Below are 23140 nucleotides of genomic sequence, written 5' to 3' on the forward strand. Positions count from 1 at the left end.
GCCTGAGCTCAGTCACTCCCCCTCCTCTACTGTGTTTATTGGTGATAACGGGCATACTGCCTGTAGTAACGGTAAAACCCGAGCGGCTTGTTGAGTCTCGGACCCGACACGGCCGGACTCACGAGCGTTAATTAATTAATTCTCAACCCGACCGCGGGTGGGAAAAAAAAAGGAAAAAGAAAGCCAGCAGCAACACTGCTACTGCTGGTGGTGCTGCTTAGCATGTAGCTACAGGCTGCGCATGTCGTTGCTCCGGAAACGCCCCCGGAGGTAATTGAAACTTCACAACTTTATTTGAGGCCAGAAAATAAACAGTGACATAATCGATTATGGCACATTGCCGCATCGATGCTGAATCGTGCATGTCCCGCATTGCAATGCATCGCCGAATCGATTATTGTTGACACCCCTAGTGATTTTTTTAAATAGCATGGCAGCAGGTCCCAGAAACTTATTTTTTTTACTTTCCCGTATGTTTCATGATACTCCCTGCCAAATATCATACACTCACGACTATTTGTAGTAACTAAATCAGGGGTTACATTATTTTTACTGGGATTTTGACGCTTTGGGCATCAAAGGGTTAATATTTAAAAATGCTCAAGGGATATCGAAGAGGAACCCCCCAGCTACAAGAAACAGCAGAGAAAAAAACTTAATCAGACTAAACAAGGTTCATCAAAAAAATCAGGCTTTGGCTCCCGGACTAAGGCTACACTAATGCAGATTCTGATCTACCCATAACTCTGACTCCAACAATACTTCATATCTAGGGATCAACAACAGGCTGAACACTCTGCAGTGTCCTCCTGATTACTGCTCCCAATAGAAGGTGCCTAGTGTAAACTTATATTTCATACATATTACAGTGCAGGGTTAGGGTCGCGTCGGGGTTCCATACAACCTGTCGGGGTTTATTTCTCCATAACAACCTCCGAACTATACATTATCCCTTACATATATTACAGTGCACCATGTTGGTTATTACATTTTTTGAACCATGTCCTATTATTCCAAGAGAAATCACAACATTCTCAACGTAGAGCAGAGCTGAGGAGGATCTGTCTGCTGGACCATCAGAACCACAACACCTGCTGACAAATGAGCAAAAACGAAGCAGGAGACACGGCAAATGTTTTACTTTAGCAAACGTTTATTAAGTGACATATTAGTCCTTCTTGGCTGCAGCCTTTCTCATGGCAGCCAGCACGTTGCTCAGCTCCTCTCTCTTTCTCTTGGCGCGAATGTGAGTGCCAATCTGTGGAAGGAGGACAGCACCGTTAGACTGACAGGCTTCAGCACCAAGTTGTGGTGTCAGTGGGATGCATCTCATCCAACAAAGGCAGGTGACACAAGTTCAACAAGGGAATAAACCTTCAGCATGAATGACATGCTACATTACCAGACAGCTACAACTCTAAATACGTAAGTAACACACTGCATTAGATTCTACAAGCTGTATGTGGTTCAGTGTATGTCACAATCATAGAAACTGTGCCTATGTCAATGTATCTACTTTCCTCTCCCATAGAGGGAAACTCTACAGTAGCTATTCAGCACTCGCTTCAAGTGGTACCAACTAGAGCTGCTTTTTTAAGAGAAAAAAAAGAAATTTAGCTTCTTAAATGTTAATATTCTGGTTTCTTTGTTTTTTTATGACAATAAACTGAGTATCTCTTTGGTTTGTGGATGTCATCTTGTGGTTTGGGAAACACTGATTGACATTTTTCTACATTTAACATTTTATTGACCAGGCAACTAATCGATTAATGGTTTAAATAATCAACAGATTAATCGATAATGAAAATAATCCGTTAGTTGCAGCCCTGGTACCAACATTTCCTGCCATGCACTTTAACAGACAACACAAACACAAACTCACCCTCTTCTTGATGAACTTGAGAGCTCTCTTGTCCTTGGACACTTTCAGCAGCTCCATGGCTCGCCTCTCGTATGGGGCGAAACCACACACTTCGCGGATCATATCCCGCACAAACTTGCTGTGTTTGGTCAGACGCTGCACAGGAGAGAAACATCATTACACAACCTTTCAATATAATGCTCCACTGTAATCTGAAATACTGGTCATTTAACTCTTTTATAGGAATTGCAATTCTGGACATTGTAAACTTGTCAAGTGTAAGTCATAACTTTCGACACTTATGATCAATGTGACATACACATTTTTACATTATAAATTATATGGACTTTTGTCATCCATCAGAGCTATGATTACGCATCTTTACAATGTAATACTTTTGAGAAAAGGGGGCTTTAAAAGTAGCTCTGCCAGGATTCCTCATCATGTAATAAAACTAGTTCATGTTGCTATATAACAAATCCACAGTGTTGGTCTAACTCAGCTCTCACTCTTTTCCATCTCATCCTACCAGTTCCTACTGTAGAAGCTAGTGAGTGAACAGTGGCTTGTATTAACCTCTGAAGTGTAGTAGTAGAATATGTCAGTTGTTATGGGACCTAGGATGAAGTTTATGTTGTACAATTTACTGAACTTCATATCACATTTCTTCAGCTCCAACCCACCCCACAGTGCAGCAGCAGCAGCAGCAGCAGGTACTCACCCCACGTCGGCGGCTGTGTTTTGGGGTAGTTACGTTCTTGGTAACTGGGTGACCTTTGTTAAGGCCAACGGCCATTGGGTAGCGAATAGCCATGCCTGCAGAAAACACACACAAACACAAGTGTTAACAATTGTCAGTTGCCTCCTTGGCCTGGTTACATAGTGGCTGATAGCACATCTCCTCACAGGTTATCAGACACATTCAGACTGTTGGTGCAGCAGTAAACTCCATCCCTGTCAACAGCACAGTTCAACAACAGCTTCAAGTAACAGAGACACCGTGCAGCGGTTGTGTGGAGCAGTACAACGTGTGACGTGTGTTCATTGTAATAATACTCGTTGGCCACCCACCACTGATACGTGAGATTAATAACTAAAGTTAGTTCCACTGGCTCCAGTAATATCACTGTCGGTACTGGTGGTTACAGGCTGGAAATTGTTTTAATACTCAGACCAGACATGTGCCGGAGGATTCACTGTTTACTGTCCTGCTACCGACTAAGCTACATACTGTATTTAACATTACAGCGACGGGAACTCTGTTTTCTCTTGACATTAGACAAATAAATACCGTTTGAGCTGTTAATTGGTAACTCGCCCGGACTCCAGGGGAAACCCGGTTGCCGCTGTATTAAATGCTAAATCTACAGAGACGCTAGTTCGTCGCCGCCGCGGCCACAAATATTCATTTTTTCTGAGTTGCAGCGCCACAATATTGATCACAGAGGTTCAGTAAAGTCACTAGACTGTGATAGGATCGATTTATTGAAAGTCCGTGGACGGATGGCGAAGATTAGACATGAGTTTTGGTACATAGTTATCAACATTATAATCCTACCTGCTGTCTGTGATGGCGGTAAAGCCGGAAGGACTGTGGAGGGGGCGAAGCGGCGTAATAGGAGGTTTGACCCGGAAGTCGCTGCTGTGACGTCTGCACGGCGGAGCCCCCTGCAGGCGTGGAGGAGGTACTGCTGCTAAATGGGGCACAAGGATACCAGCTGTCTTAGGTTTTATTCTCTGCTGTCATAGACATATACACTATATTACCAAAAGTATTCGCTCACCTGCCTTTACTCATTCTATGAACTGAAGTGCCATCCCATTCCTAACTCATAGAATTCAATATGATGTCGGTCCACCTTTTGCAGCTATTACAGCTTCAACTCTTCTGGGAAGACTGTCCACAAGGTTGAGGAGAGTGTTTATAGGAATTTTTGACCATTCTTCCAAAAGCGCATTGGTGAGGTCACACACTGATGTTGGTCGAGAAGGCCTGGCTCTCAGTCTCCGCTCTAATTCATCCCAAAGGTGTTCTATCGGGTTCAGGTCAGGACTCTGTGCAGGCCAGTCAAGTTCATCCACACCAGACTCTGTCATCCACGTCTTTATGGACCTTGCTTTGTGCACTGGTGCACAGTCATGTTGGAAGAGGAAGGGGCCCGCTCCAAACTGTTCCCACAAGGTTGGGAGCATGGAATCGTCCAAAATGTTTTGGTAACCTGAAGCATTCAAAGTTCCTTTCACTGGAACTAAGGGAATTTATACACCTGGGGCCAGGCCAAGTGATTAGGACACCTGATTCTGATCATTTGAATGGGTGAGCGAATACTTTTGGTAATATAGTGTATGTCTATGTTAAAAGTTATGTGACACATTCTTTTCTTTTTTTTCAACTTTATTTGACAAAATCATGTACAAACAACATGGCTTACATCACATTTTAACATTCCAAAAGGAGCATGTGCATTGAGGAATGCAGAATAGAGACTTTACATGAGAAATAAATAAATGAAATATAATAAAATAAAATAAAACATTTTAGCTAGGGCTTTTGTCGCAGATCATATTTTTCAAATAAATGGAAAAGTTTCATTGCATGTTTACTTTTCATTATGTTAAGGGCTTTGGTGAAAAGAGAGAAACTCGTTATGAAACACATAGAACCTAGGTTTCACTTTCATATATTTACATTTATGTATGTCAAATTTTCAGAGGATGAGTATATTGTTTACCAGAAAGTCCCATTCATTATTGTCAATAACAACTCCATAGATCATGTCTTTTTGAGAAAAGGGTTCAAGTCAGATCTTTGTGTGCAGCCAGCCCAGTCGTGCATATCAGTCCAGAGTGCTTCAGAAAACATACATTGAAAAAATACATGATCAGAGGTTTCAATATCATCACAAAATTCACATTTGTTTGTTTCAAAACCAAATCTCTGTCGTAATAGTTCACCAGACGGGTACACACCATTTAACATTTTTCAATGGATTTCTTTCGCTTTTGGATTTATGGGAAATGTGACACATTCTTTCTCAAAGGTTAATGATAGTGAGAGCCACAGAAACAAACCTAATGTGATAACTGCAAATCATTGGCTGTTTCACTCTAAAATGTATGGACAGGATCTATATTAATATTATAGTGGCTCTTGAGAGCTCAACACCCTGCAGCCTTAGGGCCGTGATATACTTGCTATACTTGATATACGTGTTTGTTTGCAGCAAGTATAACACCTGCAACGACACCAATGCACAACACATTCAGGAAACAAATACATCAATCTGACAACACGTGTGTTTTATCAGCCCCAGCAAACTGGTTTTGTTCATTTTCACCCAGTGAATTTTAATGTGTGTGTGTGCTGTCAGCCACACTGCTGGGTGGTTCTATCTATGTCTGTGGACTCACTGTGATAGCATCACAAGGTGCAGTCACAAAACATTTGGGGGTTGAAATCTGTTAAGTAACCATGATAACTCAGTCTGATATCAAACCTCAGTCAGCACCATAGACGATGAACCAGAGGAGTACCGACCATCTGTATGGGCCATCTGCTTGGTCATTATTAAGCCCACAAGCTCGTTTCTGAAGAGATTACATCTCTCTTAGTTTATCCCTAGTGACAACAAACTTGCGACCGACACATTAAAGCAGCTAATGAGAGCAACAGCTATAATACCATGTACCTATGCAAATCTTGCATAGTGTGATTTGTACTATAGAGTTTGTTGTGTCTTTGTTTGGAAGCCAAAAACCCTGTATTGGTTAGAATGTTATAACCAATACATTTCCAGACACAACACCATGTGTTAAGGATGTTATGGTGTAATCAGAGTTACAGATGAGGGAGGTTTTCCTCCTGGTGATGTAATGCTGTAATTGGAGATGAGACACACAATCAATGATCAAAAAATATTTGTGGATAAAACGTATCAGCAGAAGGAGGCATGAACATTATGAAAGTTATTTGCAACATCTCTTCAATGTAGCCTACACTGGACGTATGGAAACTTTTTTTTTCTTCTGGACTGTTTATGCCTCTGGGAAATTACCCACACTTCTTGTCCTAGGAGCAACTGACTGGACTGATTGTAAATGACTGAACCATCTGCATTCACAGCTGTAAAAACAGTGAAAAACACTGGAAAATAGGCAAATAGGCATTCATCAATGGGAAAGACATTAGAATGAAAGAGCAAACATGTCAACAAAAGGGAAATATGAAAGCAATGTTTTGTTTTGTTTTTGCTGATTTGAATATTTTGAGTCTTGGACAAATTTGATCCTTCAACTGTGTAATAGATGGTAATGCATGGCCATTTTCAATGGTGATTCCTATGTAACTTGGGGAGTTTGAAAGACATGTCTTTGTTTATAGTTGTCTATTGATAGTTTCTGTATCAGAAACCCATTCAAATGATCTCTTTGTATGCTGTCTAAACGAAAGCACACTTGCTTTAGAGTAACATGGAGGAGTTAACGGGGGAGAGAACTGTGGCAGCTGATCGGCAGGAGCAGATTTGAAATCTGAGGGCTGAAAAAAATCCAGCTGTCTGCAGAAATTTGTTTTGAAGACATTATTTTGTTTTATTTGATTTTTTGTTGGCCCTGATTTCATTTATCTTTTTAATTTCTCCACTACACTGTCTCGTGTCACGGTCTCATGTGATACACTCGTGGGACTGTTCCGTGTGATCCACACAGTTCCACGCTGGAGAAGAAGCGCTCCCTTCTCCCATCATCCATTGCGAGGCAGGAAGTGCTCTCCGCTTTTGGCGCGGTCTTGATAGCGGTGTCGGCCATCTTGGAATCATATCGCCGTTTCAGGCAACTGTCGGAGCCGCTGCATGAGCGTGTACGGGTCCATTGATTTACACCGTGTCGTTAACAAAGGAGAGGAAGTGTTTCTGAATCTTCAGTTTTAAGTAGAGCAGCCGATACGTTTGTTTTCTATTCCTCACCGGGTGGCGAAGCAAACACAGGATTATCGAAAGAACCGTTATGGCTACTGCAACTCCGAGCCGTGAAGCTGGCCGACCGGCGGCCTCTACTCCCCTGTCTCCCACCCGGATCTCCCGTTTACAGGAGAAACAAGATTTGCAGCACTTGAACGACAGGCTCGCCGTGTATATCGACCGTGTGCGCTCCTTGGAGCTGGAGAATGACCGGCTGATGGTCAAAGTCTCCGAGAAGGAGGAGGTGACGACTAGAGAGGTGAGCCTGATAAAACCAGTCCCAGCTCCAGGTTGGATTGTCCGCTTTCATCTTCACGTAGCCCAGCAGGAGAAGTCCGGTCCCTCAGTGCAGCTCACAATGAACCTAGCTAATAAACACATACCCACGTGTTGTTAAGGACTCGATAGAAAGTATTACATAGCAACACTAATGATCAGCTCATGGTGTGGTATTATTTGAAAAAAAAGAAAAGAAATTGGTATCTAGCGCTAGTAAAATTATTAACGTTACAAAGCCACAGTGATGGCCGAACTACACGTTTTAATTATGGTCAAAGTTGGGCAGCAACTGATCATAACATCGTGTAAACCGACTTTAATTTTTCCACGAATCGAGCTAGTTTTCACAGCCACATGCGCACATGTGTTTATTAAATTCACTCAATCACTTTTTTTTAATTGATAGTAGTTTTTGTATGCGAGGCATTACCTAACCTCCGCCCCAGTGTGACGGTACCGGGGTGGCTCTGCGCGCCAATCTGTGGATATCCCCCGTGATTTTTCATAGTGCACTTTACTCAACGGGGAATGTGCATGCAATGAATCATCCTGAGGCATCACAACTCATCAGCTTTTTTTTAAAAACAATCACTTTTGATTGTCCTCTCTGTTACTTACAAGTAAATCTGCAAAACTGTTAGCAAAACTGTTGACTATTATAATTGTCTTTAAAGGAGGTAAGAAAGATGCGAGTTGACTGTATACTGTATGCACTGATCTGCAGTCAGGACAGCCTGAAGTGGGACGAGCTGCAGAGACTGAACTCTAAAAACAAAAACACATGCTTGTCCTGACAAATACTCCACATGAAATTAGCAAATGGTGTGAGTGGTAGTAACACAGTTTGTAAACAGAAGATTGCCTTGCGGGCAGAAATAGCTGCTGCCTGACGAACACTTAAGAGCAGAGTGGCAGAAAGAAAGGAATCTCACATTATATTCAACATTTTAAGTGCCACAGGGCTCCACTCAGCTCTCTATCGTTTTAATGTGTGTTATTATTCAACTTCCCCACCACATTTTGATTTACTACTCCTACAGTTTAGTTAGTTATTCCTGTATTTCCACATTTCTGCCACTGGATGTGGAAATAAGCATTTCTGACACATTCAAATCTAAAGGGCGCAGTCAACTCACTCACTCTCCATGTGTCTCAGGGATGCACCGCATTTTCACATTTCATTCTCCAGCACCACTTGACATTATCAGTTCTACTCTGAGTACCAGGCGGTATCAGGAGAACAGATTACAGATTTGTTATTTCAAATTAAAAGTCGTCTTGTACATTCGCCAACTCTGTTTCTGATTGAGACGTTGGTCTGTGGTGTGTTGACACTGTTTCTCTCTGACCCAGCGTGTCTGAGGGCGAATCAAACAACAGTCAATCAAACATTTGGCAGTTATTGTGATTAAAGTCTAACACACACACAGGTTGCCAACTCCTTATGTCACAGCCAGATGATCATGTGTGTGTCTGATTAGCTCTGTCTGTACAATATTTAACTCTTGATCTTAAGGTCGTGGGTTTGATTCCCATGTTGACAGAGATCACATCCTGTGGCACTCTCTAAAATTTCTGTGAGGAAATTTTTGTAGTTGGTTATTAAGATCATGCATGGCGCTTCTGACTAAAATTGTCACATGATCTATTTACAAGATCTCTCACCCGTACATTGAGCCAATTGCTTATAATAGAAAAAGGCTCATGGTCCTGGCAAAGTAAAGCTGTGTCTAAACTTTCAGACTGTAGACATTAGGAAAGTAACTACTCTGCTCTCTGTAAGTTTATGTGCAATATTGGAGAACATATCTGCCAATTCAGATCTTAACCCCCCTAACACACAAGCTTTGGACTCACAAAGGGTGTGTAACTTGGAGTTTACATGTGCGAACAAGATTCTGCTCAACTTCTTAAGACTGGTCTTATGTCTGATGTGTGATGAATGCCCTTTGCCCTGCCCACGGCCACCGCCCATTCTTCCTGAAAGCATTGGAAGAATATGTTGACTATTGATGTCATGTTCAGATCTGACACTACAGTGTACTATCTTCACATGCATATTGAGTGATCACTGGATCAGAACTCATCTGTCTGCTGCTCTATATGCAAATAAACATGTATATCATTTTGTTTTGAAAAGACCTTGTCTTGGTGTTTGTAACTTAGGGGGAGGGAAGGAGGGAGGGAGGCTGCATCCTGTGCCAACTCTGCTAGAAAGAACAAACAATCATCAAACAGTACAGGTTGGGTGTGTAGTCCAGGCAAATGACTTGGTGAACTTTTTGAGGTTTTCACACATCATGGACAAAGCTAGCATTGAGACAATGAATAGGTATGTCAAGCAGCTGATGATGTTAGTTAAGCTGTCCCTCTGTGTGGCCCAAGGCACACGAGTGTACACACACTGCTGAAAGAATGTGGCCACCATGAATGCATGTACACATATTCACACCTGCAATTAATTTCCGTGTCCTTCCCTGTAGGTGACAGGCCTGAAGTCTCTGTATGAGGCAGAGTTAGCTGATGCTCGACGGGTTTTGGATGACACTGCGAGGGAGAGAGCCAGGCTCCAGATAGACCTTGGCAAGGCTCAGTCAGACCTGGAAGAGGCCACACGCAGGTAATGTGATACAAAACATCTAATCATCACATAGGTCACAGTGTGTGGCAACAGGCGAGTCTGGGGACCAGTGAAGCATTTGGAACCAGCCACTTGTTGGGCACAGGGGTCAGTTTGGGGAAGTAACTTTTTCTTTTTCCTCTGTCTGTGGGTTACAGCGCCAAGAAGAAGGATAATGATCTGGCTGCAGCGGTGTCCAGGGCCAGCAGTTTGGAAGACAAGCTGAACAAGAGCGAAGCAGCTCTTTCTACAGCTCTGAGCCAGAATGCTGCTCTGACCTCTGAGCTGGCTGATGTCAAGAGCCTGCTGGCTAAGGTGTGTACTGAAAGATTTCCTGTAGGAGTTATAAGAACAGGTTAAAAGTCTGAGGAAACACTGAATGTTCTCTTACTCCTTGACTGTCATTTAGAGAGGATACAAATCTAATTATCTAACTCCTTGGGGTGTTACAGTAGCGTGGTTCACACCAGGAATCTTCTCATTATAAGGCAGCAGCGCTAACCACTGCTCCACCCAGCCAAACCAAGTGCACACTTTCTGAGGAAGAAGTATAATTACCCAGACCGTTAGATTTTTACACATTGAGAGGTATTGCACTCTGAAAGCTGCCGTACACTGTGTGATTTTGGGCTGCGTTGGACGTAAATTGAATCCGTCGCGGATGAAGATGGAGTCAGGTCTGTGGTGGTCGATCTAAAAAAGTGGGCCAGTTATTGCACTGAGAGACCAGTCTATTGGTGGGTCACTAGGAGCTTTGATGATCTTGAGATTCATTCAACAAAATTCATACAGTCGTATATTTATTCTGATATGACCCACAGTTGCAAATTAGCTGAAGGGAAAAGGAAACTGATGAGGAAACCTTGACTAATAGTGTGGCTCTGGTTTCATCTACCTTTTTTTATTTACATAATTGTGCCATGATTCAACGAACTAAAATTTGACTAGACTGTTGTTAAACTACACAGACTGAAGGAAGCTCCAGTCAGTGGGGGTTCAGACCCACAACAAGCCCTTGAGAACATTTTGTTGTAGCGTGTTAAAAAACAAATAAATAAAAGTGAAAAATGATTGTGCAAATATGATTGATGATGACAACATTATTTACTGAGCTTCCCACTGGATCAAAACAGGATTAAATATCTTAAACTTTTAACTCATTTGAGTTTATGTACAGCATCAAGCTGCCAATGAATCAGTTAAACTTATTCTGGTGTGTGTTCCTGTTCCAATTGTTCTTGTGGTGTTTAGGCAGAGGACAGTCATGCTGTGGCCAAACGCCAGCTGGAGGCGGAGACACTGATGCGTGTCGACCTGGAGAACCGCTGTCAGTCACTGAGTGAAGAGCTGGAGTTCAGAAAGAACATGTTTGAAGAGGTAAGGAGTGTGTGTGTGTGTGTGTGTGGTTTGTGAGAAGTCATAGACAATTAATCAGTTATTAGATTTAAAACAATTTTACACACAAAAAAATAATCAAAAATGTATTGCTACTTAATTACCTGTATTGCTGTTCTCTCCTTCGGTCGGGAGTTGAACCGGTGATCCACTGCTTTGAGGCAGACTCTGGGACATGCTCAACTTTCAGAATCTGTAACTTTTACATCCCATCTGTCTCTCTGTGTTCAGGAGGTGCGTGAGTCCCGTCGTCGACAGGAGCAGAGAATAGTGGAGGTGGACTCTGGAGTCAAACAGGACTATGAGTTCAAACTGGCCCAAGCTCTTCAGGTATGATGGGATGAGTCTCTTTAGTGGGAGTGGGTGGTGTTATAATACCATTGGAATAGAATTATAGCTGTACATTTAATAATATTAGTATTAATGATAATGTTTGTCAGGGCTGTACAAACTCGATGAATGTTTGCAGCTCTCTAAAAGTATTGTAAAATGCTTTCAATGAAACTGAGTATAAATCAACCCATACAAATCATTAAATGGTATTAGATTGGTGTGGCCACAACGTGGTTCTGTTGTTGTATTGGTGGAATAGTTACTGTGGAAGTATGAGAATTGGCATTGACCAGGTTTGTGTGATCCCACCAGGACCTAAGGAAGACACATGATGAGCAAGTTTCGTTTTACAAGGAAGAACTGGAGCAAACCTTCCAGGCCAAGGTCAGAGGCAAATCTTTTTTCCTTCTTCCTTTGTTTTTTCTTGATGTTCTTACTCTCACACAAAGTGTGTCTTGGTCTCCGTCTAGTTGGACAATGCCAAGGTGTCCTCGGACATGAACGACAAGGCAGTAAGCAACGCCAGGGAGGAGGTGCAGGAGGCGCGTATGAGAATAGAGGGTCTTACCTACCAGCTGAGTGCCCTGCAGAAACAGGTACTGCTCTTCAACCTTCTGTCCCACAAACCAGCTACTACTAGCTATAGCCAGTTAGCTTACCCAGCTGATGAATGTTCTTTTGGACGTGTCTGTAGGCATCTGCTTCAGAGGATCGTATCAGAGAGCTGGAGGACATTTTGTCAGCAGAGAGGGACAAGCACCGCCAGATCATTGAAGGAAAAGAACTAGAGATGAGTGAACTGAGAGACCGGATGAACGCTCAGCTCAGCGAATACCAGGAGCTGTTGGATGTGAAGCTCGCCCTCGACATGGAGATCAATGCCTACAGGAAACTGCTGGAGGGAGAGGAGCACAGGTACCACACACACACACACACACACACACACACACACACACTTACTTGCTGGCGGTTAAATATGACAATATATTGCGTGAACAGCTGTTATAAATGACAGTATTGCAGTATATGCTTATTGTATTGCTCTGTTGTCTGTCCCTGCACCTTATTTTTGGGGATGGGACTGAAATTTAGACTAGTACCTCTTATAATGTTGAGATGAAAGCAATTCAGCCTGTCTGGAACAAAGACAATACATGATCAGTGTGATGTCGCAACATCTGTCTAACAAACTTGAGTCTGGTAACCATTTCAGCATGATGGCACACTTCAGAACTCAGTGCCATCAGATTAATGTGCAGCAGCACAAACATTCAGGCAAAAAGAGGGGTGGGGAAATATGTCAAGCATTTTCTTCTCACTGTAATTTGTTATGAGTGGAATGAAAAAATGGGCAAACTGCTCAGTATTCAGCATGACTCAAACAAGGGGAGACTAAACTAGACTAAGAGGAAATCTCTTGCTTTGTGTGATGATCCAGAAGTATCCAAGCAGCAGCCATGATGACGGCTTGTCCAGTTCTCTACATGATCAGGGAGTTTCAGTGTTAAAAGTTACCTTTATTGTCTGCTGTCATAAGTAAAGAAAAGGGGCAGAGATGGATTTGAACACACAACTCTTTGCTGCAGCAACATGTAGTGACACACCTCTGTAGTTTTACATGTAGAAACAACAGAGCAGCTGTTTTATGTTTGTGACACAAAATTTTATGGAAATCCATGTCTGATAGACTGAAATACATATTCTCTTTAAAGTTTGTCCAGTTTAATGTAAGTGCAGTCAGTTTTTTCCTCCATGTTTTCTATCAAGGAGAAGTGCTTAGGAAGGATATTATTTGTACTTTTCAACTAAAGCGTTTGTGGAAGTGACTGTCCTTTCTGCTAACTCCGTCAGCTTGCTGTGTGGTGGATTGTCATTAACTCACCGGTGGCTCCTGCCTGTACTTTCCCCAGGCTGAAGCTGTCTCCTTCCCCATCATCTCGAGTCACCGTTTCCAGGTTAACTGGCTCCTCCTCCTCACGCACCTCCAAGAGGAAGAGAGTGGAGGTGGAAGCTGCGGAGCTGGCTGAGATGGCTAGAGGAGAGGAGCAGCTGCTGGTGTCTGAAGAGGCCACCGCAAGTGGAGCAGTCACCATATCACCCACTGACATGGATGGAAATGCAGTCACACTGACCAATGAGACCGAGCAGGTATGTAAGACAGAACAAAGGCTGGTTTATACAGACGAGGAGCTGTTATCAGCAGCATCACATAGTCCAACAAAAATTGAACAGAAAAGGACATCACCTAAATGTTGGAGCAGTGATTAACGTTTCTGTGTTTACATGTTTTGCAGGACCAGCCTCTGGGTAACTGGAGGTTGAACAGACAGGTTGACGATGGGGATGAAATCATGTACAAGTTCTCACCAAAGTTTGTCCTCAAAGCTGGACAGACAGTCACGGTGAGACACATGAAGTAGTAGTAGTAGTTTTTTTGAATAAATGTGTGATGACTGAATGGTCCAGTTCACCCAAAGCACACACATTCTCATATTTAAATCAGGTGATGTGTGGCTTTAAAGATGTCTGCTGACAGCACAGTGAGTGGAACCTCGTCCTACTGACACGAGACATGTTTCTGTGTCCGTCTGATTCTTTTAAGAGCTCAACAGACCTCTTCTCTCTGTGGTTCTGGCTTCACTGCTGCAGGCTTCGCTTTCCAACCATAGACTTCTAGAGGGACTTGTACCTGCAACCAGGCATTAAAAGTTAAAATTGAGATAACACTTGTACTTCAAACTATTTGGTGTTTTATTGTATTGTGTTTTGACATGAACTTACGTTACGACCACGCCCACTGAGGAGACAGGAAGCATACACCGTTCCTTACCATTGGTGCTGCCTGTAATGCCTTATCTTGTTATAGTATATCTTAATATCTAGCAGACTAATTGTCTTCATAGAGTGTTTATTAATGGGTTGTGGCAAGTTTCTACAGCTGCCAAGTGTGTGAGAACAGTGAGCTTCAAGTCAGTTCATAGTCGGCTTGAGTTAGTCAGCTAGTCAAATACCACAGAGATTAAACAGGAAGCTAACCAGCCGAACACTGTTACATTGTCACTGATGTAGCAAATGATTCATAGAGGAATCATCTTCTGCAGTAACGCAATCAGCCGACTATTGGCCAAAGGGAAGTGAGACGTCTTGGTCTGCAGATGTCCAACCAGACAGAAGGTTTGGTCCACAGCCAAACACGGTTATGTCAGCTAGCTGTTTGAAGATTAAACACTGCAGTTTAATTCTTAAGCGTTCACACCAGTGCTCGTATTTTCTTAACTACATGATGTATTAACCTCTGTAAACAGGTGTGGTCTGCTGATGCTGGCGTGGCCCACAGTCCACCATCTGACTTGTTGTGGAAGAGCCAGGCCTCCTGGGGAACAGGAAATGACATCGTTACCTCTTTGATCAACGCCGATGGCGAGGTAAAGTTGTCCATGCATGACTCATGCCTGTTATCTGTTTGAGTCCTTGATTCAGTCGCAGTGTTACTGTATATGCTGACTGACATTCATTTTGTGTTGCTGTCGTGCAGGAGGTGGCCAGACGTAGTGTAACCAAGACTCAGGTAGAGGTAGAGAACGGAGATGAAGAGGAGGAAGTGGTACAAACGGTAGGTGATTTTTTTTTTTCTTCTTCCCCATTTTACTTTTTTTCCCTTATTTTTCCACATTTGATACTGTTTTTTGTCCTTTCCTCACAAATAGTTTGTTAGTAATATTATATTAGATTGATTTTAATCATAAAACAAAAGAAACTAATTTTGTTCTTTGACAAAATGCACATGGATGATGGATTCATTAAAAAATCTAGATTTATTAAAAAACATTGCACTCAGAGCAAAACTAGCACAAACTAACAGTAGACCAACAAAAGATAGTTCTCAAAATATTTAGAAACTAAAAACAGAGTAAGTGCAGCCATTAGTCTGGTTGGATACGTCTCTCTCTCAACTCCAGTGGGGGATTTCTGCCCATCACTCCCTACAGATATGTTCATGTTCAGCTAGAAAGACTTAACACCCTCAAAGTTGGTGTTGGCCTCTCAGTAGCTCCTCTGATCAGGGTCCTCCCTAGATTGGATGCATACACTTTCTTTCTGGTGACGTTTAAAGGAAGGGCACATCACTTATGTTCTAACATACGTGTGTAAAGACCTGAAATGTATTCTTTGTCACTTAGGGATTTTGGTAAGAGGATGAGAGGATAAGCTGCTGCCCCCTCCTGTTCATCTATAACCATAGTAGTACAGTGTGTAATGGTAAACAGAAAAAAAGAGGTAGAAAGATTAACAGTCTATTTGAGGAATAACCAGACCTCCAACAATATCATATATCATTTAAAGTAAGGACACCTGTCTGGCTCCTCATTATGAACAAAGAGAAGGGCCACTTTTGGGATCTTTCATGGGGAAACTGGCGAACATGATGTAGGGGCACAGAGGGTATTTTCACCGTAAGTGTTGTTATTATCTGAACCAACATAACCTCAAAGGCATATACACAGAGTCTCCTGTTTATTAGGTACACCTAGTAAAATCTAATGCAGCAACAGTCCTGCAGTAAATCTTTCCTGACGATTATAATGTTCACTTTGTGTGGCAACTGTTTGTTTCTATGGTTATTTTTCAGCAGTTTGTGTTGTTCAATTGTATTGCCCTTGACCTACTGTCAAATGTTTCTATTATTCTACCCATCCCATGTAAATAGATTATAGATTAGTGGCCGCTAGCAGAAGCACCTCTGTATAATGCAATGCACCAAATGCACCCTCCAAAATGATCATACAGCTGGATCAGCATTAGATTGCATTGGTTCTAACAAACTGTTCCTAATAAACTGGCAGCTGAACAGGTTTTAATTTCCAAATATTTCTGTTTGCCAAAGTTGCTAAATGTTGGTGGTGTATTATAAGTTGTGTTGGACCTGAAACGAATGGATTTTGATTTTGAATGAATTTAATTATGTGTAATTAATATAAATGGCATTTTTTGTTTGCTCCTCCCTCAGAGAAAGGTGTCCTCCAGAGAGTGTGCCATCATGTGAGGCCTTCGTCTTCTGCTGATGGCTTTGACTTACCCGTTTTTCAAGATACTCTCAGATGTGATCCTGTCCATGGCCTCATTTGGTTTTTATTGTTCGAGACAATGTAAGAACTTTTGGACTAATGGACTCTGTTTCTACTGCTCTCCACATTTCTGGGCCTGCTTTAATATGCCTCGTCATTTACCTACGTGTTACTAGCAATGCCAACATCTGCGTATCGCACAAAGATGATGGACCTAAATTGTCAAATTGTGGTGTTGCAACTGAATACCCCCTCCCCTACTAATAGTTCTCCGTATGTCAATGCTTCCTCTCATTGGCTGTCTTTCATTCTTATGCAGTGGGCATTTTGGTTTCATCTTTCATGACCAACACAATGTATAATGAGATCAACTAAAATAACCGAGTTGTTGAGATAAGGACCTCTTCTCCATAGCCATAAAGATAAATGAATAATGATGATGTTGATGAAGAACCAGTCATGAGCTGCTGTTCTTTTGATTTGAGGAAATTTGTTGTCCTCTAAAATCAAGACACTGCTCACCACGAAAAAAAGTGTTGAACTGTTTCTCATCTGTCACATTTGTTTGTGTGGTTACCCACCAGCACTGAATGATAGATTAAAAAATCCAAAGTGTGGCTATTTTGACAAATATTGCAATTAGTCACGATTTCAGTGGGAATTAAAAAGAATTCCACTACGGGAAAAAAAGAAAACGATATATGATTTTTGCTGTGGGTCTGTTTCAGACAAACATGTTCTTTGATGTCTGGAAATTATAATTTGTGGTAGAAGCTTCTCTTTGGTGCCCGAGTGCTTCATACATATAAAACTATGTAGTCCCAGGTTTTGCATCAGTAAAATGTAACTCCTTCAATTTGAACACTGCACTTGGCCATATTCTGATTTGGAGGATATTTCAGCTACTTGCTCAGCCCTGTTACCGCTGCACAATTTACTGTATTTCTTATTTGTCTTCATCTGAAAGGTTTACATAGAGATGCAGCTGAAGCTGTGTTTCACTTGACTGTCAATGGGCTCCTGACAGCAAGACTGATTCTCTTTGAGCAGAAACACTACAGATGTCTGCTGGCTGCTTTTTTGACATCTATAGATGAAAACTTGCTGTCAGCGCTGAGACCGAGCTGATCAATATATGGAAATATCATTGAAACCTAAATATAGCAAAGTGCAGTTGTTTGATTATGGTCAAATCTGTCCTGACCTCCAAATGATCATTTCCAGATAGGAGAACACGCTTGTTTCGAACAGACCCCAGCAAAAAGTCCTACCATTTTACAGGTGGTATGATTTTTGATATAAAAAAATCCAGTCAATATAAATGTTTTTGTGTATGGTTGAGTTGTACCTGAAACAGCCTGACAAAAAAAAATCTGTAAACAGTCTAGCAGCTTGCAGACTGTGGAGCTGCCTCAGAGGCCTTGGTCCAGGTCTTGCACCCTGACATTAGAGGGTGAGTCGCTCTCACTGACCTGATAATATCAGATTATTCTGTTATTATTCTGCACCAATGTGAACACTAGAATCTGAAAACCTATAACACATGAAATTTAGATCAACTCAACAGTGAAGGGGCGCGGTGACCTGACGTAATATATCAGGGTTATTATTTTCTGGGCTGTAGTGCCAAACAGCCCACGTCAGTCGTATCTCGCCTCATGTTGACTCTGACTCTGACACTCTGGTCAGTCGATGAACAGACCACATAAAAAGCCTGAAAGCAGGCGTGCTACATGTCTAGTGTCTGAGCTTTAAACTGCTCATAGAGACACAGACCAGACCACTAACGGGAGGTGTGTGTGCATACAGACAAGGAGGGAAATGAAACTGAAACCTAACTTAATCCGGAGATCATGTCATGTAGTTAGCAGCTGCAGACTGGAGTCGAACAGCGGCCACCAGAGAAGACCCCGTCACAGCTGTGTCTTTAGGATTAGATCCACATGCAGCCCCTGTATGAATGGGTTGCTGTGTTAGATAAGCACGTGTGTGTTTGCTGCCATATAACTTGTTAACTCATGGTCATGGGTTCAAATGGTTCTCAGCCATCTTGGGCCTGTTATTAAAAGTCACCAGGTTGTCGGTGCTCAGGCTGTGATTGGTCAGCGTGGCCCAGACCCTCCTTGAACCAGGCGAAGCCACACTTGTAGCTGGCGGGTGTGGCTTCGCCGGGCCACTGAAACGATACAGCCTGGGCCTGGCTTTGTCAATCTATAATACTAAACTGACATAACATTGCCTCAGTTGTTTTAGTACACTCAAGGTGAACCGTGGAGGCAACACTTGTACGAGCCAGTGGGAGGTGATACTGGATGATATTATCTCTGTATCCTCATCTTACTGTGAATCGCAGTACAATGTACGAGTATTGCTCCCTCACCTTGCGTGCCATCTTCGAAGACTCAGTTTTTCTTGTGTGTTTGTATGCTGTGCTTTTCATTGCTAGTTATTTTTTCTATAGGACTATTGTCTATGTAATCAGTTTATTTACATGAAATATTTCATTTATTATTTTGTTTCTGGGGTGATAAAGGCTGGGTGTTCAAGACCTAAATTGAAGAGTAAAAACATACTCTTGGCCTCAAATATATTTCAGGACTTTGAAGTAACGTTGAACACTCCCGTACTGTTCTGTTGGATACGGATATATGAATGTTTCATGTGGCAGAAAACAATGACTACAATGAGTTTAATGATTTGATTGGAATCCAACTCTGAGCATCTGATTTAAATGGAGTCTGGCAGTGTTAGACTAACTGTGACTATAACTATGATTCCTCTGTAACTGTGATTACGCTACTAAACAGTGAAGCTTTGACACACGGCGGTGATTCAGTCCCTCCAGGTCTCCAATGTGTAATGACTACGATTAAAGCTAAATCAGCTGGTTCCTGCAACACTCACTAAAACTGTTGAAACAGCAAATACTGATTCTACCACTCGCTGCAGTTTGCATGTAGAATTTACTAAAGGGTGTTTTCTACAAGCCAAAGATGGACAATATCCCCTTTCAACAATAGTGACTTTGAGAACTACATGGAGTTATTTGTTTTTCAGGAGCTTTTTTTCTCTCTTTTTTTTTTTACATATTAATGTGCATGATATTTTCTACAATAAAGTTTAGAAGTAATGTTCAGTTTTTCAACTGAATTGAAACTTCACAGTTTTATCCTGGAGGGACTGATGAATGTCATGGGTCTGATCGGTTCTGTGATTAAATAGATGCGACTGTTTCTGATGCTTCTTTCAGAAACTTTAAACACCCAAGTCTTGACCTGGTATTGCTCATGTGGGGGAGGAGTGGGTGTGTATGTGGGGTGGGGGTGGGATGGGGGGAGGCACGTCCAATGTCAATTTTTCATTCATGATTCATTTGTTGAACTACTTTTTTGTACACACAATAAATGTTTTACATATACACATGTGGTATCACTGGTGGTTATTGGTGCATTTCTACACATCGGTGCTCTGAGCTTCAGTCTAAGACGGGAGCTGATGGACAGGTTGAGCTGCATAGCAGCTCAGAGCTCAGAGCAGTGATCGTAGATAAACGGTAACAAACGTGTTTTTAATTAGAGCCAGGATTGAACATCAGTCTGCATTGAAGAGTGAAATACACTGTCATATGGCCTGAGTTGAGTTAAAGGGATAGTTCAACATTTTGGCAAATTGGCTCATTGTCATAATCCCTATAGTTTTAGGAGTAGGTTCGATAGCAATTGTCGGTGCAAGCTATTTTTAGAACGGCGGAGCAGAGCCGCGAGCTGCTCAGAGCTACACTACGGAGGCTAATGGGATTTCCCTCATCAAACTCATCAAATACACAATCCAACAACTCCAAAACGCTCTGGTGGACAAGTTGTGACCTGCACATTCACGACGCTATGAGACAGAGTTGTTTTAGAGGTAAATGCAGAGACTGCTTGCCGAAAAACTGCCCCCGACGGGAACACGCATCAGTGGTTTTGCATAAACCAAGAAATTCCATTAGCCTCCGTAGTGTAGCTCTGAGCCGTTCTAAAAATATCTTGCACCGACAGACTATAGGGATTACGTCAATGGGCCAATTTGCCAAAAATGTTGAACTATCCCTTTAATGCTTTTGTGTCAGGTGCCTCAAATTTCAGCAGTTAACAAATCAGCTGTTTTATTTGTTACCACTTTCATCAGACAGAATTATTTTCTACATTGATATAAAATGTGTAAAGCTGCAGAAAAAGCATCTGACAGAGTGGTGCTGTTCATCCTGTCACTATTGACGGGTGATCAATGGCATGTAACTGCTGTCACTGTTGATACCCTGTGCAGTAGAACTGACCCTCATGTGAACCTTCAACAGAAGCTTCAACTCTACTGTTTTCTGTAACAGAGTTTGACTCACTGAGTAAAAACACAAGTCAAATAAGACCGTGTGACTGATATTTGGCAATATCTTAATCCTAACAAAAGAGACTATTCATGCTTTTCAAGCACAAATAAAACATATTCTAGAATAGATTGCTTTTTAATTTCACATGGTCTGTCAAATTGAGAAATGTTGGTATGACAGTATACTTTTAAGATATACTACACGAGTCCAAAAAATATTAGTCACATTTTGTCACATTTGTTGTGTCTAGAAATTCATAACCTCGCTTTATAATTATATTAAAAAAATCCTTATTTGACCAGAAATGATCAAGTCTATTTTTAAAAGAGTTCACTAACGGAGCCTGCACTACATCCTCAGGAAGCTCATTCCATACTTTTATAGCCCTAAGTGCAAAAAAATGTTTTCTTTTGTCGTAACGACACATTTTTGGTAGGAGTTTTAAGGAGTTCCCTCTTAGTTCATTCCAGAAACTATCTCACTAAAGGTTTATATAATGGTAAAACAATTTCTTTACTTAGGTTTGTAAAAGTCTGTTTTATTATGGCCACCCTTGAATTTGCTTTTTTTTCTTTCTTTTTTTTTGAAATTCTAATTCATGTTTTCCAAATTGATACAAATGTGTAAAGCTGCAGAGATGTGTCTACCTGTTTTATAAAACACACTCTAGTTGTGATCACTGTTCAGTTTGTTCTGGAGATCTGTTTTGCTTTGAAACAGTAATGTCTAATTTCTTTGATCTTCCTCTCAAAATCAAGTTTTCTAGCCACCGTGAACCAGATTTCAAGAGTGAATTCAAATGATGTTTCTGGGTATCAAGTGGTGCTTTGAGGACTTTTAGATCCAGACTTATCATCAGACGTCCACATCCTGTGTGAGCCAACCACAGGCATCCGTCCTCAGCATTCCTCAGAGCGCTGACTGTGTATTACTGTTAGTTTGTGTGAGATTAAAGGCTGTAGTTTTCTGTCCGTCCGTCACTGTCAGATGTTGATGTTCTTCTGTCTGTGCTGTTTTGTTGATCAATAAACAGTCATTTGATTTTGGTGGTTTGTAACTGTGTTAGTTTCAATCTGTCAGAGGTTGTACACACCTGCAGGGAGATGACAGAGGAGAATCAGTGATGTGTGATACTGTCAACAGGAAGCCGTGTGCAGACGTCGACTCTCACTGCCTCTATTTTTACAGTTTCAAAATAAAATTCAGCCCCAACGACAGACTTCTGTTTGAACAGCCAGGAATTCATCTATAAAGCTCCTTGGTGTTGTTGTCAGACATTAAAGTTAAAGGGATAGTTCACCCAAAATTCAAATTTCACTCATTATCTACTCACCCTCATGTCAACTAAGAGCTGTGAGAATTTTCAGAGTCCTCCGTTCCTTCTCTGAGTTACGGGGGGGTCCGCGCAGCAGTATTTGTCCATATAATGGTTGTCAATAGATACCAACTTTCTTCGTCCAAAAAGACACACCAAAAAACATCCAAATACCTCCATACTGCTCGTCTGTAATGTCCCTCTTGTATTGAAGCCCCGACATGAGAAACTGTTCGGAAAAAAACTAATTTTAACTATCCCTTTAAATATATATATATATATATATATATATTTTTTTTTTATTATTATTACTATCTTTAGATAAGTGGTTGATATGTCCTGTGGTTGCTGTCTGTAAATCACAAAGTGGCATATTAACTGTTGGAGACTCTTTTATTTTGAAAATATTCAGCTTGTCAGGTTGCCCTGTCCTGGTTGACAGTTTGAATAAAGTTTGTTCCAGACAGTTGATGCACCAGAGTCTCTGTATTTCACAGCCTCTGTGTATGTGGAGCGTGGGAGTGAGTGATGATGAGAGTGAGCGTCAGTCTGAGTTTAACTGCTGTTCATTACAGACCCAGAAGAGACGAGTCCAGATCCTCCTCGTGGAGCTGCTGGGTCCAGGTCCAGAGACCAGAAGCTGACAGAGATGATCAGTCATCAACATGAATCTTCACCTTCCTCTGGAGTCTGTGTTCTGGTGGATAATGTTGCACACACACATGTAGTGTTAGTTTAGTCCTCCAGTCTGACTGGTGTGTGAGATGAAGTAGTGAAAAAAAAGGTCAGAAAACAGAAGAGACAAAAACTGAGAAATATTCTTTTATTAAATGCATCAGTTGTTCTTGAACATGAAGTGAACTGTTCACACTGTTAATTAGCTGTCAAAACTCATTATGTTTTACCACTGTTTTATTTAATAGGCCTGTGTTCTGAAACAATCC

The 23140-nt window shown here is 41.6% G+C and overlaps 2 protein-coding genes across 2 annotated transcripts; one reads left to right on the forward strand and one right to left on the reverse strand.

Moving 5' to 3' along the window:
• Positions 1 to 1131: 1131 nt before the first annotated feature.
• Positions 1132 to 3498, reverse strand: rpl36 (ribosomal protein L36). The gene is made up of 4 exons (XM_083970380.1): positions 3420 to 3498; positions 2583 to 2677; positions 1883 to 2017; positions 1132 to 1258 (listed from the first exon to the last, which is right to left on the reverse strand). The coding sequence occupies exons 2-4, from the start codon at positions 2673 to 2675 to the stop codon at positions 1169 to 1171; spliced, it is 318 nt and encodes a 105-aa protein (XP_083826506.1). The 5' UTR covers positions 2676 to 2677; positions 3420 to 3498; the 3' UTR covers positions 1132 to 1168.
• Positions 3499 to 6675: 3177 nt separating this feature from the next.
• lmnb2 (lamin B2) lies at positions 6676 to 19802 on the forward strand. The gene is made up of 13 exons (XM_083970370.1): positions 6676 to 7078; positions 9582 to 9718; positions 9877 to 10033; positions 10970 to 11095; positions 11345 to 11443; positions 11759 to 11830; positions 11917 to 12042; positions 12141 to 12361; positions 13357 to 13594; positions 13741 to 13848; positions 14752 to 14871; positions 14982 to 15059; positions 16455 to 19802. The coding sequence occupies exons 1-13, from the start codon at positions 6866 to 6868 to the stop codon at positions 16488 to 16490; spliced, it is 1731 nt and encodes a 576-aa protein (XP_083826496.1). The 5' UTR covers positions 6676 to 6865; the 3' UTR covers positions 16491 to 19802.
• Positions 19803 to 23140: the final 3338 nt, after the last annotated feature.

The sequence above is a fragment of the Trachurus trachurus genome (assembly GCF_905171665.1).
Source record: "Trachurus trachurus genome assembly, chromosome: 4".
Lineage (NCBI taxonomy): Eukaryota > Metazoa > Chordata > Actinopteri > Carangiformes > Carangidae > Trachurus > Trachurus trachurus.

What these genes read in the sequence shown, in the direction of transcription:
- rpl36 (XM_083970380.1), bottom strand. Translation starts at nt 2,675, where the DNA reads ATGGCTATTCGCTACCCAATGGCCGTTGGCCTTAACAAAGGTCACCCA. An exon ending in AACACAGCCGCCGACGTGGG is followed by an intron (nt 2,018 to 2,582) that starts GTGAGTACCTGC and finishes TCTCCTGTGCAG; the next exon opens with CGTCTGACCAAACACAGCAA. An exon ending in TCAAGTTCATCAAGAAGAGG is followed by an intron (nt 1,259 to 1,882) that starts GTGAGTTTGTGT and finishes CTCCTTCCACAG; the next exon opens with ATTGGCACTCACATTCGCGC.
- lmnb2 (XM_083970370.1), top strand. Translation starts at nt 6,866, where the DNA reads ATGGCTACTGCAACTCCGAGCCGTGAAGCTGGCCGACCGGCGGCCTCT. An exon ending in AGGAGGTGACGACTAGAGAG is followed by an intron (nt 7,079 to 9,581) that starts GTGAGCCTGATA and finishes CCTTCCCTGTAG; the next exon opens with GTGACAGGCCTGAAGTCTCT. An exon ending in TGAGTGCCCTGCAGAAACAG is followed by an intron (nt 12,043 to 12,140) that starts GTACTGCTCTTC and finishes ACGTGTCTGTAG; the next exon opens with GCATCTGCTTCAGAGGATCG.